Raw genomic sequence first — 14130 nt, 5'->3', positions numbered from 1 at the left:
GGGGAAGAGAACGGGAAGAGAAGGGGAAGAGAAGGGGAAGAGAAGGGGAAGAGAAGGGGAAGAGAAGGGGAAGAGAAGGGGAAGAGAAGGGGAAGAGAAGGGGAAGAGAAGGGGAAGAGAAGGGGAAGAGAAGGGGAAGAGAAGGGGAAGAGAAGGGGAAGAGAAGGGGAAGAGAAGGGGAAGAGAAGGGGAAGAGAAGGGGAAGAGAAGGGGAAGAGAAGGGGAAGAGAAGGGGAAGAGAAGGGGAAGAGAAGGGGAAGAGAAGGGGAAGAGAAGGGGAAGAGAAGGGGAAGAGAAGGGGAAGAGAAGGGGAAGAGAAGGGGAAGAGAAGGGGAAGAGAAGAAGAGGATAATTTCAGTTGGGAGGGATCTGCAATGATCATTTGGTTCAACTGCCTGACCACTTCAGGGCTGACCAGAAGTTAAAGGAGCAGCATTCATTTCCAGCCAAAAGACAGAGCTTAACACTCAGCGTTTTACATTTCACATACAGCGGTCATGTTGCAAATGGCAATAAATATGGACAAACACAGGTTGCTTATTTGTTCTGGGATGCACTTGTGTGGGACACAGTACTCTAGTCCAACAAATGTGCTGAAGGTATCTTCATCTTGTCTTTAAGACAAGGATGTAAAGATGGAGCCTTTCAGCATTGCTGATTTCCAGTGTACGGGACCCCCCAAATGCATGCCTAGAACAGCTACAGAGAGCGCAGAAAACATCAGCGTGTCTGCACTCCTCCCAAGAAAAACACCCCTCAGGCTGCCCTCAAGTTGTACCGCGTGGGTTCACAGCACCAAGGCCAGGGATGGCTCTGGGTTTATTCAGATCTAAATGATCTATTGCATTGTGTATCAGATTGAGTTTTCTAATATAGATAAGGGTCAGCAAAGCGGTTATTTTAAGTGAACTTTGCAGTTTCATTTTGATGAGAGTCAGGATGGTAAAGTTCCCTCATCTCTTCTGGATTTGGTATATCTCTTCTTTCTCATACTATACTGCAACAACAATAACATTAAGAAGCCTCTCCTCCTGTAAGCCAGATTAAAGACTGAAATAAAATCATGGTCACACAGTGTTAAAGCAGGGAGATAACCACAGGAGAGCAGTAACCTGTGCTCACCTTGCTCTTGTTGTGTTCTCCCAGATGTGCACTGTTGGCCACTGCAGGTGACAGCCACCAGGTCAGCTGGACAACGGCTGCAACCTCCGGTCATTCTGAAATAGAAATACCTGGGTTCATTAAAATAGACATTGTATTAGAGGAGACTGTATAGCAGGCCATAAGATCCCATGAGAAGACTAGCTTAAGGAATTTATTGTTTCTTAATATTCTTAACAAGTTCAGCCTGCTTTTCATCTTGATACAAATTTAGCATAAGTATTTGGGAGCTCATCTTCATTAGAAAAAGGCATCAAGAAAGGATGTGGGTAGTTAATCCCAATAAATGCATGCTTAAGCCTTAGACCTCTAAATTTTTCCCAGTAATTACAAATGCTTTTGGGGCATTCTGTTTATATTAAGCATTACTGTCATGGATGAACTGCAAGGGCTGTTTCTTGTCCCACAGGTCCCACGAGCCAAGGCTCTGTACACCTACCGAGGGCACAACCCCGGGGAGCTGAGGTTCAATAAGGGGGACATCATCATGCTGCTCCGACAGCTGGATGAGAACTGGTATTTGGGGGAGGTCAACGGGATCAGCGGTGTTTTCCCAGCCAGCTCCGTGCAAGTCATCAAGCACCTGCCCCTGCCACAACCCCTCGGCAGAGCACTCTACAGCGTTGACCTGAGGAGCAGGGATAAGGCTGAAAACAAGGACTGCCTGACGTTTCATAAGGTAACACAACCAGGGGCTAGGTGACACCAGCTGGGCACTTTTCTTCTTTAGACTGTATGGTGTTCTGCTACTCCCCAACTCCATAGGACCTCCCTTTTGGAAATCAATAAGGTTCCCAAGCCCTCTCAGCCACTGCCGCCAGCAGTTAAACCCCCACAACTGCCCTGCAGACACACGTGGGTCGGTGCAGGATGAGGGGCATCCAGAGAGGGATGAGAGGGATGCACGTGCCCGCCATGAGCAGCAATTGCCATCCCTCACCCGTGCTGCTGCCGTTAGGGAGGAGCAGCTGATGGTGGTAGGCTGCTCTCAGGACCAAAACACTCCAAGGAGATCTCTAAAGGACAGCTACTGACAGTGAAGAAAATTGCCTCCAGGTCCGGGGGTACATCATTTGTGCAAGTTGAACATACCCAGCCTACTGGAGGCACGCATTTGCAGAGCAAATTTACCTGAACTTTTACTGTGTTTCCCTTTATTCCCCAAAGGCTACAGAGCTTGCATTTACTCTGTTAGAGGACATGCTCTTCTGAGTAACCGCACCTCCCAGCAAAGTCAACTGTCCCTGTAGTGTCAAAATGAGGTGAGGCATGGCAGAGCAGAACAGAAAGCGCTGCCCCGAGGCATCGGTGTCCTCGCAGAGAAGTCACCTCTTTCTTCGTCCAGCTGGCAGCACAGATGCGATGCTCCCCTCGCTCTCACGGCTGGGAAGAGGAGGCAGGAGGCAGCAGCTGTGGTCCAGGCCAGGTGCCCCCAGGGAGTCAGAGCTGGATGTGGGGTGGCTGGCAGGGGGCAAGAGAAATCAAAGAGCCAAGAGCCAGCTGTGGTTTCTGACTAGGGAGGAACTGAAAGAGTTCAGAGCAGCATCACACATCAGCTCTATAAAATGTGGGGTTTCAGCTTGCTAGTGCAAATGCAGAGAGGCTGGGCAGCCCGCAATCCTCCCTTTCTCGTTAGGGTTATTAGCAGGAGGTGCCTTCCTCGGCTTTCTGCTGTCTGTGTTTGTTTTTTTCTCTTTCACTCTATTTGCCTTTGTTTCACCGCTTACTCATTCTGTTTATTTGCGTTAAGAGGCTGCGCTCATCTCTGCTCCCACAGCAAAGTTCACACATGGGGAGGTAGCGCGCGTCTAAAACAAACAGATGCTTCTGCAAATAGGCGAGAGCATCCTCCTGTCCCCCAGCCTTGTGACAGCGGGCGGTTGTAACCGTACAAAATGACAAAGATTGGAGCGGTCGCTTCATTAACTCCCCTCTGCAGTAACCTCGAGGCAGTGCCGGTGCCAGTGCCATGTCCTCCTCCAACTGAGCATAGGATGGGGGGACTGGGCAGCCCAGGCAGGTAACTGGAGAGTGCCATCTCTCCACAAACCGCTGTAAAGAGATGATTTATTCCTCCAGGAGCCCTAGCAGGCAGGGGAACCTCAACACAAGGGATGCTGGAGCCTTGGGTAGATGACACAGGAGTTGCATTTGCCCAGGGCAGCCTGGCTTTAGACCAAAGCTCTGCTGCAGGCAGCTTGATCTAGTTTGTTAAAAAATATGAGCTGGCTATAAAAAAAACAAAACAAAAAACAAAACCCCTCCAAACAACCAACACCCCCCTGGCTGCCTGCGAGCGCCGCACGCTGCAGCTGGCTTTGCAAGCAGCTTCTCTCCCTCACCGGCTCTCGCGGCTGGACGGGATACCACAACCTTTCTGCTTCACATTCAGCTTCACCCCACCTCCACGTGTCCTTGCCCTCCCTCGGGAGAAGGTCACAGTAATTTGGCAACAAGCCCACGTGGAAATTTGTGCAGAGATTCAAGTGCAATACCACATAGCAATCTCTTCTTATTCTTCAAGGCAGTAGCCATCAGATAACGTTCAGACACACAAGTGAAAGCTAAGAGTCACTTACTGCAAGATTAATACAAAATTTCCACTAATTCAGATAGAAACTTTATGCACTTACCCTGCATGGGTGTAAAGGTTTTGGCCAGTGGCAGCCTTCCCTGACCCCTTCAGCCTCGCAGTCACTAAAATTTTAGCCTCAAACTTTGCACATTAGTTCAGAAGAGAGAAAAACATATATTTGTTTCTATAAACTTCTCCTTACTTCTCCCCCCCCCATGCACGTGATAGATATCCTTAAAACAATGAAATCAAAACATCTTAAAAGTTAACAAGATTTAATTCTGCTGGGTTGCTCAGAAATGTAGGTCTTTCCGAAGAGATGTAGCTATCAGTCAATACAAACTACCTTTTCATCTCTGGAGTATTTCAAACACCTGCACCCCAGCAATGTCAGCCTATTTCAGCTCCTGAAATAGTGATCTGAGCTTCTCGGCAGCGTGGCACCAATTACCTCAACACTTACATAGGGGTTTTTCACTTGGTTTGTAGCTAAAATGCCATTTTCAATATTAGTTGTGTGCGTGGCAATTACAGAGGCATTTCCACGTGATGGAAACCATCCAGCAAGTCAAAGGCTTTTCATGTCCTCGCCGTCAGACTTGTGTCCACAGTCCCGATTCAGCCAAGCTCACACCTTTAAATTAAAAACAAGTTTGAGCATTGTGCTGAGTAAGGCCAGACAAGCTGGCGTTTCAGAACACGTACATACCAGAAGCTGTCCCAGAGGACTTCACAGGGCCGCACCACCAAAGCTGTTTAACGAGGCTGCTCTCTGAAATGACAGGGTGAGCCCACCCTCACGCTACAACCCACCTCTCCCACAAGAGAGGGCTGGTGACACCCGGCTCCTGCCCTTCAGGGTGACAGCATCACCGTCCTCAGCTGACCTGATGAGAACAGAGGGCAGGTTAAGTGACAAAGCAGGGACCTTCCCCACCGTGTGCACAGAGGGGGGCACAGCCCGTTCTCCACCGTGCCCACCCAATGCGTGCCCACCCAACGCCACGCCGGGCAGCGGCGCGTGCCGGCACCCGGGGGCAGAGCCCTTGTCCCAGCCCAGCTCACCACTGCCTCTCAGCCCTGCAGACAGACAGCAAGCAGCTTTCCCTCTCCCTCGCTGGAAAGAAGCCTCAGCAACAAGGAAAATAATTGGGGGCAAAAATACAACATTCAGGCAAAATATCAAAACGGCATTTTTAACGGGTTCTGTTGTAATCGGTTCGTGTGTAGCTGTGTTTGCTGGGGATCTGTCCTGGGGCTGCAGGGGGGCTGGCTGGCCACGGGGGCCCCCCCCGCCCCCGCCCCCCCCCCTTTTTTTTTGCCGCCCCAGCCTCCGCCAGCGCCAGCTCAGCGGCGTCGCAGGCGGCTCCAGAGACCTTTAAGCTGCCCACTCCCCGCCAGTATTTTGTTAGCACTGGTCTAGACATTAATTGTATTCCTGCAGGTTCGCTTGAGATGCAGGGTGTAAACGGTACCAACAAGAATTCCTAGAAATAAAAGTAATACTTGTAATCATCATAATTACAGCAAACACCTCTTTGTGGCTATTTTATAAAAAGGACACTAGTAAAACATCTTATTTGAAGCCCTAATACATTTTGTAAAATGTCTTTTCATTTAATGAAATCATTTTAGCTTCAGTAATTACTTATTTAAGTCTGGCGTTAACAGAAATAAGTTAGTTAGGGCCACATAAAGCCACGAAGGAATTAGAAATTAATTATGAAGACGGCAAAGGTAGGTCTCCTTTGGGAGATTCAAGGCTTTTCTTGGCTTTGACACTTAGGTTTGTGCCCCATTTTATTGCATCCCCTGGTGTTTAGAGAAGGCAGAAAAATGTTTCCTGTTTAGGCTAAAGTTTAATTACATATAGAAATGACAATATTGCCATCTTATATGTGCACGTATACACACAAAAGGTTTTTAAACCTTGCTTTAAGGAATGAGGAGGAGGGAAACGTGAAAACAATCCCTGCTTTAAAATGATAATGCTTGAGAGACACCTGTACCCCTCCTGCGTCAGAGTCATCCTTGTTCATCCCAGGAGTCAGGCACGTTGCCTCACATGAGTGGGTGAGAATCTCAAAGTTTTGCAATTCATTAATGTCAGCAGTAAATCATGATTAATTCCTCTGGCAGTCATCGTGGTAAAAAACATTGTCACCACATGCCCTTTGCTATTAATACTGTGTGATCAGCAGTTTCCAAGAAATACTATTTGAACATTGCTCGTATGCAAACTCAGGGCCTGGCTCTTCCCTCATTAAACCCAATGGTTAAAAAGCCAGGCTTTTTTCAATGGAAGCAGGAGCAAGCCATCAATGTTTTGGCCTTCAGAGAGGTAATTGGGTGGATCTGATTCTGCTCAGAAAGCCACCATCAGTGAGGGCTTCTCCGAGCCCATGCCTTAAAGTTGGCTGCAGGGATTTGACGTCCTGCTGCAAGACACACCCAAGCGTGCCAGCACAAAGTGAAAAAGGGAGATGGCCCCAAACGTCCCTTCTAATTTAGAGTTAAATTTCTTATAACGCTGCTAGAGAGTCAGCCAGCTGTCCTCACACCTCTACAAGCCAAAGGCCTTGACAAGAAACAAAACTTTCTGTAAAGTATTGGGGTGGGGGGGGTGGGGAGCACTCAGCCTCAGTAATGTGTTGTCTAAGCAACAAGTTTTTCAAACCAATTTTAATTTTGCCGTCAGCTTTGCATCAGTAATTTTGCATCCGGGATTTGTCACTGAAAACATATCAGGGAAATGACTAAGCCACACGTTTTTAAAGATCGCCTGTAACGTCATCTGAAATCTTCCCGCAGCTCTGCTGCCAAATGGGAAAAGAGGGGAAAAAGGAAAAACTGAGCAGTCACCAAGCTGTGCCAGGCATAACTTCTGAAATGTGCCATCGCCTCTCCCTTTGTCTCTTCCAGCCAAACACCACTGCAAGGCAACTCCTGCAGACCAGCAAAAGCCACTGGTCCCCTCAGTTTAAGTGTGCGTCCCTACGAACAGCGTCTCCCAAAGCGAAGGGCACGGATTCATCGGCTTTCCCGAAGGTGCCCGACTCCAGGCGGAAGAGCTTGCGGCAGTTCTCCATCACCACTGCCCTGAACACCCTCAACCGAATGGTCCACGCGCCCGCCGAGCGGCAGGTGCTGGAGATCAGCTCCCCTGTGCTCATCAGCTCCAGCAACCCCACCGTGGCCACCCAGAGCAGCGAGAAAGCGGAGTTTCCCTATGGCACCCCTCTCCAGGTAAGGAAGCAGCGATGCGGATGCTTGTAGGAGCAATACGAGTCCAAAATGCAAATCCTGGATAGAAAAACGCTTGACGCACAGGCAGCAATTCGAAAAGCTAAAGCACAAGCGTGCAAAGCCAAAGCACCCATGCTAATAGCATCAGTAAGACATGTCATCCACATCAGGCTGCCTGGGATTTTTTCCTCTCCTTTTGAATTGGAAAGATCTGTCTTCAGAGTTCAGGGACCCAAGGGAATTCATAAAAAGAGAAATTAAGTTATGACAGTAACTAAACATGGATAAAGCACATTCCCATCCTGATTTCTGCCCTACTGCAGTGAGCTCCCAGTATAGAACAGCAAACAGAGAGCTTAACTTTCTAAATTGAAAAATATTTTATTTTGCAAGTAGCATGGAACATGAATTCCCAAGGGAGCTAACCGAGCCTCAGCTCAATCACAGACACGTATGTGTGTGTGCGCCTGAATTCACACTGCAAGCAAACATCCGGCTTGCCATACAACGATGTAGATCAAAAATAGGCAGTTCTCAACATTTGCAAAATTGAAGCTAAAACCAGCCATTGGCCACTCTCACCTGCGTTACTTTGACAATGAGCTTTTCCGAGCTCCTGTCCCAGAATTAAGTTGCACAGGCACAGTAGGACCTGCAGAACCAGGCCCTGAATTAAGAGCAAAGAGAAGCCCAGTGAGATGGGTGAGGAAGCTGCGTTGCACTGAGCAGGTCTGTACTGCCAGTGACTGCTTTAATGGCCTTTGCGTCTAACCCCCATGCTTAAAACAGAAGTAGAAACCTGCTCTTTTTATTAATTAGTATTTCAGTTTTTCTGGTAAGTCTGAAGCACTCAAGGAGACCCCAGCATCCCCAATGCTTATCCTCAATGATAAGCACTGGGCTTAACCAAAAAAGTTGACTAAGCCCAGAATCTCAGCACAGGCGATCCCGTGTTTGGGTATCTCTAAACACAACCTTCACTCTGCCTGTCAGGGCACACGCAGGCGTTGCAGAAGCTCCATTACCATACCCTAATCCACGAAGGTTTCTCCAAAAGCAAACTGCCTTTGCTTAGGGACAGGTTTTAGTGGTGGGATGGCTTCGTTAGGTTAACGGTTGGACTTGATGATCTCAAAGGTCTTTTCCAACCCAAGCGATTCTATGATTCTATGCCTACAGGACAGGTTTCTTCACAAAATGCCAATTCAGCAGTGCTATAACATCTACAGAAATAATGAAGAAGCCTCCTGCTGCTTCTAAGCAGGGCTGTCAGCCCTTCTGAAAAGCACTTGGGGTCTTTGCCCTGCTGTAAATCAGTCCTCTGCCCACATCTATCTGCATCCAGAGGAATGCTTTCTGCCAGGGGAGGGCAATTACCGGGAGTCCTTGTCAGTCTGCAGTCTAAACCTGGGGCTATGCTGAGAGAAGCTGAATTTGGGGCCGAGGTAATAAATGTAGACTGACCTTTCGGACTATATCCACTCTTTATTTTGGGAGGCAAAAGAGTCTCATTCCTTCTTCAGACTCTGACTAAAGATCTCAATATGGAATCTTCACAGATCATCTGAAATGGGAGAAAAATGGTTTTGTTTAGATTTATATGACATCTTTCATATTCAAGGTTGCTCTAAGATTTTATAAAGCAATAATCCAGCCCCTGGTAGTTCGGTATCTGTGCAATAAAACCCAGCAGGCATTTTGTACTTAGCAATAGCCTGCGAAAAGCCTTGGATGTTAGATCCTGCTTTATGTGACAGGAAATGAAGCCTTACAATAGAACTATAATTCAATTGAAGTGGTATCATATCTCACGAACATAGTATAATTTTACCAAAAATGTCTCAGTGTGAACTCTTGTCAACAGCAGAAGCAAGAGAGTGAACGTGTTAGCGTTTTGCCTTAGAGGGGTTGGAATTTCCTTTCTTCTAAACAACAGGTTTGCTCCCGGAGGCTTACAGAAGGATCTGTGCTGTTCACGGGGCCGTACAGGTTGCAGCTTTTCCTTTTTCTGTCCCGGGGTTTGGGTTGCAATGACTGACCTGCACAGCTGGGATTCTTTGACAAGCCCAGATACACCCTGTCAGGCTGTTGGCCATATCCCACTGAGGTCACTCATTCTTTTTCTTAGTATTAATCAGATAGAAAAGCTATGGCGGTGAATTTGTTGGTAAGACAGCCCTCATGATCAGAACAAAGTTGCAGGATTGAGGAGTAATGGGAGAGATGAGAGCTGACACTGATCCCGAGGGTTGGTCTACCCTGCTCAGCAGCTTCTGGTGGAAGTTCAGCTTCAACAGTAAGTGCTGAGACTTTGGAAAAATAGCAGAGTATCTCTGAAAGTGTGGTTGTGCCATGGCAATTAATTTTGTACACATGACATTACCTGGAAGGAAAAGATCTGTGTTTCCTGGGTTTAAACTACTCCAGAGAAGTTTGGAATTAATGAACAGTTGCATGCCTACTGCCAGCCCTGAAACCTCGGCCCCAGAGTACAAGTATCGAGCTGGGGTCTTCTGTTATTAGCAATATAGTAAAGAAAAGAGTGGGCTGAATCACATCCTTAATTGCTTCTGTGTGTTTTCATGCTCCTTAGTAAGTCTGCAGAGGTTGAGTAGCCTGGATCTTTGTGGGTGGTCACAAATATGGTGCAGCAGATGGAGCTGAGTCTGCAGCTCAGCCTTCCCGACTCCAGGCTGCAATCCTCACCAGGGTTCACCCAGGTGCCGAGCCTGTGTTCACGCGTGGCCCTGCTGCATAAGGAGCAGCATTGGCAGCTCTTGAACCACCCGGGAGCCAGCCCCAAACAGCACAGCCTCTCAGGAGGGGTTTCTGGGACCTGGGGGGCAAGACTGAACAAATTTTGAGAATGAAGGAGGTGAGAATTTAACTGGTTAAGTGGGAATTGTCCCAGGACACAAAGCCCAGGGTTGGACAACCTTAGCTGGCAGGCAGGGGTGAGGTATACGGGGCAGGCTGAGCGAGGGGGCACCTTCTGCCCCCCTGCCCCTGGCCACCGGCGCTGATGTCCCCCTCCACTGAGCAGAGGGGTGGCGTGGGGAGGGAGCAGGCATCTGCCTAAGATGGCGAGCGGTGGGTGAAGCCATGGCGGCTGCGTGGGGTTAGCGGGTGAATCACCGGCAGGAGGAACGCGCACCACAGCATCCGCCCTCCCTGGGAGCCAGGGAAAGTCCGCCCCCCCAGCCGGGGCTCCGTGAGGAGCCCAGAGAAGTCCAAGAGCAGCCGCAGCCCCCAGGCTCCACACCCAAGCACCGGAGCTTTTCTCCCTCCATGGAAGGACCTGCCCCATCAGCAGCATCCCAGCCCTTGGCTCGCCTCTGCAGGCGCATGCTCACCCGGAGCATGCCCTCCACGGAGTGCTCGGAGGGGCTTTTGTCCTTTCAGATAATGACCCAGTTTCATTCCCTGCAAGAGATAAGGATGTAAGGACCCATGAGACCAGCTGGAAGGAAAGGAGCTGTGCTGCAACTGGGTTTGACACTAGCAAGGGTTAGGATGACAGGAGGGGGGGTCCTAGCATCAGTCATCACTCAGGGATGGAGCCCCAGAGCAACCTTAGCAATCAAAGTGGAAAGCAAGTGACCCTGTTACTATCTAAGCCTTTAAATCCCTCTCCTCTGCAAGGACAGGCTTCCAGACAGATATTGAATATACATTTGGATGTAGTAATTTTAAAAAAGAATCCATGCATTTTGAACAGGACATTGTTTTCCTTGGGGTTGGGGGTCAAAAAAAGTGGGAATTTTCCAGTACCTTGTAGTTACATGATACTTGCCCCAAACCATGAGACTACGTATGTTTGAGAGAGACAAAGAGGAGCATTAGTATCCCCCCGAAGCACCCTGTGCGTGACAGGTCCCCAGCAGAGTCACGTCTCCAGCGATGCTGGCGTTTGGCAGGGGGAGAGGGAGCAGGAGGGGCCGCACCGTGGGTGCACACAGCAACAAGGCACAGCTTAACAAGCAAAGCTGAAGAGGCTGTGCTGGGCATTTGTAGGGCTTTCCAAAACACGATGGGCCTGCCTACCTGGCACTTCCACCAACAAGGATCAGGTCAGACTCATTTCAGCCCATAAAAGGGAATAACTGGCAGCGGCCGGCGCTGCCGCCAGCCCTCCTCCTGCTCTTCCTTCCCCTTTGCGCTGCCAAGCTGGGCTCAGGCGGGAGCCAGAACCAGTTTGCAGGGCTTGTGGCACTCCGTGTCTGTGCCTGTTGTGCAAGCCCTCCCTCTCTGCTGCAGGAATCTCTTCCCAGTCTCAACTGAGCTTATTCCCCTGGGCCTGGCGGTACTTGGGTCAGGAAGCACCTGGCCAAGAGCTGCTGCTACCCTTCGCCTCTCGTTAAAGTGAGCTGATAAATCTGACATCTGCCGTCTAGTACATCTGGCTTTTCTATGTAATAAACGATCTGAAACACGCAGGACCCAACTTCCAGTAGCACCAAGAGCACCAAGTACCCCACGATGGAACAGGAAAACCTCCTGCCCCACAAGGTATCTCATGAACACTCTCAACAGGGAATTACCTGTGTCAGCAGGGCACCGTAGAGAGGAGCCAAGGTAGAAAACATGTTGTCGACAAGCTAGACAGGGAGATGGAGCAAGAGAGGGATTTAAGGAGAGGTGGAAAATGAAACTCTTTGTACTTACAAGGGCTTGCAACGTACTCACAGGAGATCAGCAAAAGTGACTGCTGAAATCACTTATATCTGGCTGGAAAGTATTTCATTCAATCCTTCTTCCTCTCTGTTGAAAACACAAAACCAGTTTTGATGCTGGCGATCTGGAAGGATCGCTGCTTCCATACAGAGTGGGAACAGAGAGAGACGGAAAACATACAGCTTTCCATCCAGAAGTGGAAATCTCAACGCAGTTCCATAAGGAAAACCAGCAAAAGGTTGTCAGTTTGCTCCAATGTAGGAAAAAAACTCCAGATCCTCAAATTTCAAAGGCTTTGATTATCAAAATTACTGAAACAGAATTATAATTCCCAATCAACTTCATGTATATGAGAGGCTGGTCTGACCCTACCTGGACTAGAAAACAAAGAACACAAAGGTGGTTTGAAGCTTACCTGCCACTCCATGTCCAGATACAGACACTATAGTTGCTGGGGTTTTTTAATTAACTTAATTTACTGGAGAGCAACAGAGCTGGTGAGCCACTGTTTTTCTCCCCAGGTCCTTGCTAAGCCAGTGCCCCAGCACTGCGTTACAGCCATGACCACTAGAAATTAGATTTGAAATGAGTAAGAGATTAAAGCCCTGACAACTTGCGTCCTTAAAGATCCTGTGGTCTTTTCTGGAGAGCATGACTACCGGCCGCATCCCAGCCCGGTGGCTTCCTGCTGGCTGGAGATTCCCCAGGGATGCTGCTGCAGCTGCCCTGCCTCGCTGGAACTTCATTTTCTCCTCCCGACAGCAGCCATACTCCTGCAGCGGCACAGCACGGCTAACGCCTGAATTTCAAATGGGGATGGTCTGCTTGCTCGCAGCAGTTCACCCCGGGATATGTTTCTGTGCTTTAGAAGGGATAGATCAGCAGAAGAGAGCACCCTGAGGATGCCAGGTTGAACACTGCCGTCCTTCCCCCCAAAGCCGCTGGCCCAGCCTGCGTGCACAGGCCAGTACGCTGCTGCCTGCACGCCCTCGGCGCTCCCCGGCCCCCACGTTTGCCGCGCTGCCAGCGCAGCCACAAGCAGAAAAGCAAAGTGCATGGGGAGAAACCAAACGGACGAGGAGGAGCATGCACAGTTGAGCAGGTTTGGTAACTGGGATCTTCCTGGGCCGGGCTCAGCAGCACCGCTTGTTCTCACCAGTGTCAGAAACAAACGTTGCCAGTGCAAGGCGGCAGATGGGTACCCCCGAGGACACCAACCTAGAGCCGTGCGGTGCCCAGTGTGGCAGCGCTGCTCCCTCCATCCTTGCGACAGACCTCGGCCCTCCTGCCTGTGAAGCGGAGATAACAAACCCTCCCTGCCTCCGCGGGGCTGGAGAGACCTCGCTAATCTCCTAATGCTCACAAAGCCCTTGGAGAGCCTCCAAAGCAAGGCAATACGGAAGTGCAGGGTATTACTGCCACGGCTCCATCCCCCCGCCAGGAGGGACCACCTCTAGAGGAGAGACATGGTGTTGTCCTTGTTCCAGCTAACCCTCTGCCTCGCCGCTGGGCACGTAAACAAGGCAGCCAGCTAGGATTGGGCAAAAGAGTTCAGCTTAAATTGGTTTGCTTTTGCCATTTGAAAGATAGCTGGGCTTTCATGTGAAAGTGGAGGGTCTACCTTCCCTAGAAGATCTGGCGCTGCCCACGGTGCAGCAGAGAGCTGGTCCCCTTACCCGGCACGGTATACGCCGAGTGTACGCACAGGTCTGTGGAGCTCCTCGGGACGCCACAGGCGTGGTAAATAGTTTTAATAATAGTTATTAAAAGATCACTGGGGCAAGGACTGTCTTATTTAGGGTTTAGACAATGCCAATACTCCCAGCTGGAACTTAATAAATAACAAGTGAAACAGCGATGATTACACCAGTCCTCACCTGGCAGACACAAGTGTCTCCTCCTGGTTAGCAAAGTCTGGGTTTGAAATGCTGTTTTCCCAAACACCTTTTCCTTCCTGACGCAGGCACCAGAGATGGTGAACGAATCAAAGGTACTCACCGTGTTCAGAGCCAAGCAAAAAGGGGTGAGAAAACCCCTGAGCACAAGGAGGGAAGGAGCGTTCCCCACTCGAGTGGATCTCGTATATACGAGATCAGCAACAATTACAGGTTTAGGGCTCAAATGTAGCGCTTGGAAGTTGTGGCTGTGGGTTTCCATGGGTCCCGTTTCATCGTTGTTCTGACAGCCCCCTCACACACCAGGTTAGCTCTCCCAACACGTTCCTTATTTACAGGACAGGATAAGCACCACCAGCCCCACCAAGCCATACCCTGGAGAGTGTCTCGGTGTTAAGAGGAAGACTCGTGGTCCTTCCAGTGCAACTCCTTGTCGTCTTTTTTTTTTTTTTTTTTTTTGTCAAATGCTCCAAACTCTTCTTTCTCCTGAAAAATCTTTGGATTTTTTTTGAAGGATGGGTGAAGCCTGTCAAATGTTTTTTTTTAGCTGCTCTTCTGGTAGCTAAAATAATTTTCTAT

The 14130-nt window shown here is 49.3% G+C and overlaps 1 protein-coding gene across 1 annotated transcript in view; it reads left to right on the top strand.

Annotated features, from left to right (window-relative positions):
- Positions 1-14130, top strand: part of SH3RF2 (SH3 domain containing ring finger 2) — a 40848-nt gene that overhangs the window by 16878 nt on the left and 9840 nt on the right. The window contains exons 2-3 of the mRNA XM_035902639.1: positions 1571-1840; positions 6659-6982. Of these exons, the coding sequence (XP_035758532.1) occupies positions 1571-1840; positions 6659-6982 (594 nt within the window). The remainder of the gene's footprint in view (positions 1-1570; positions 1841-6658; positions 6983-14130) is intronic.

This window comes from Egretta garzetta, unplaced genomic scaffold (genome assembly GCF_000687185.1).
Source record: "Egretta garzetta isolate BGI_Z169 unplaced genomic scaffold, ASM68718v1 scaffold1, whole genome shotgun sequence".
NCBI classification, from domain to species: domain Eukaryota; kingdom Metazoa; phylum Chordata; class Aves; order Pelecaniformes; family Ardeidae; genus Egretta; species Egretta garzetta.
The sequence above is the reverse complement of the archived record's forward strand: the minus strand, read 5'-3'. Positions and strand labels throughout refer to the sequence as shown.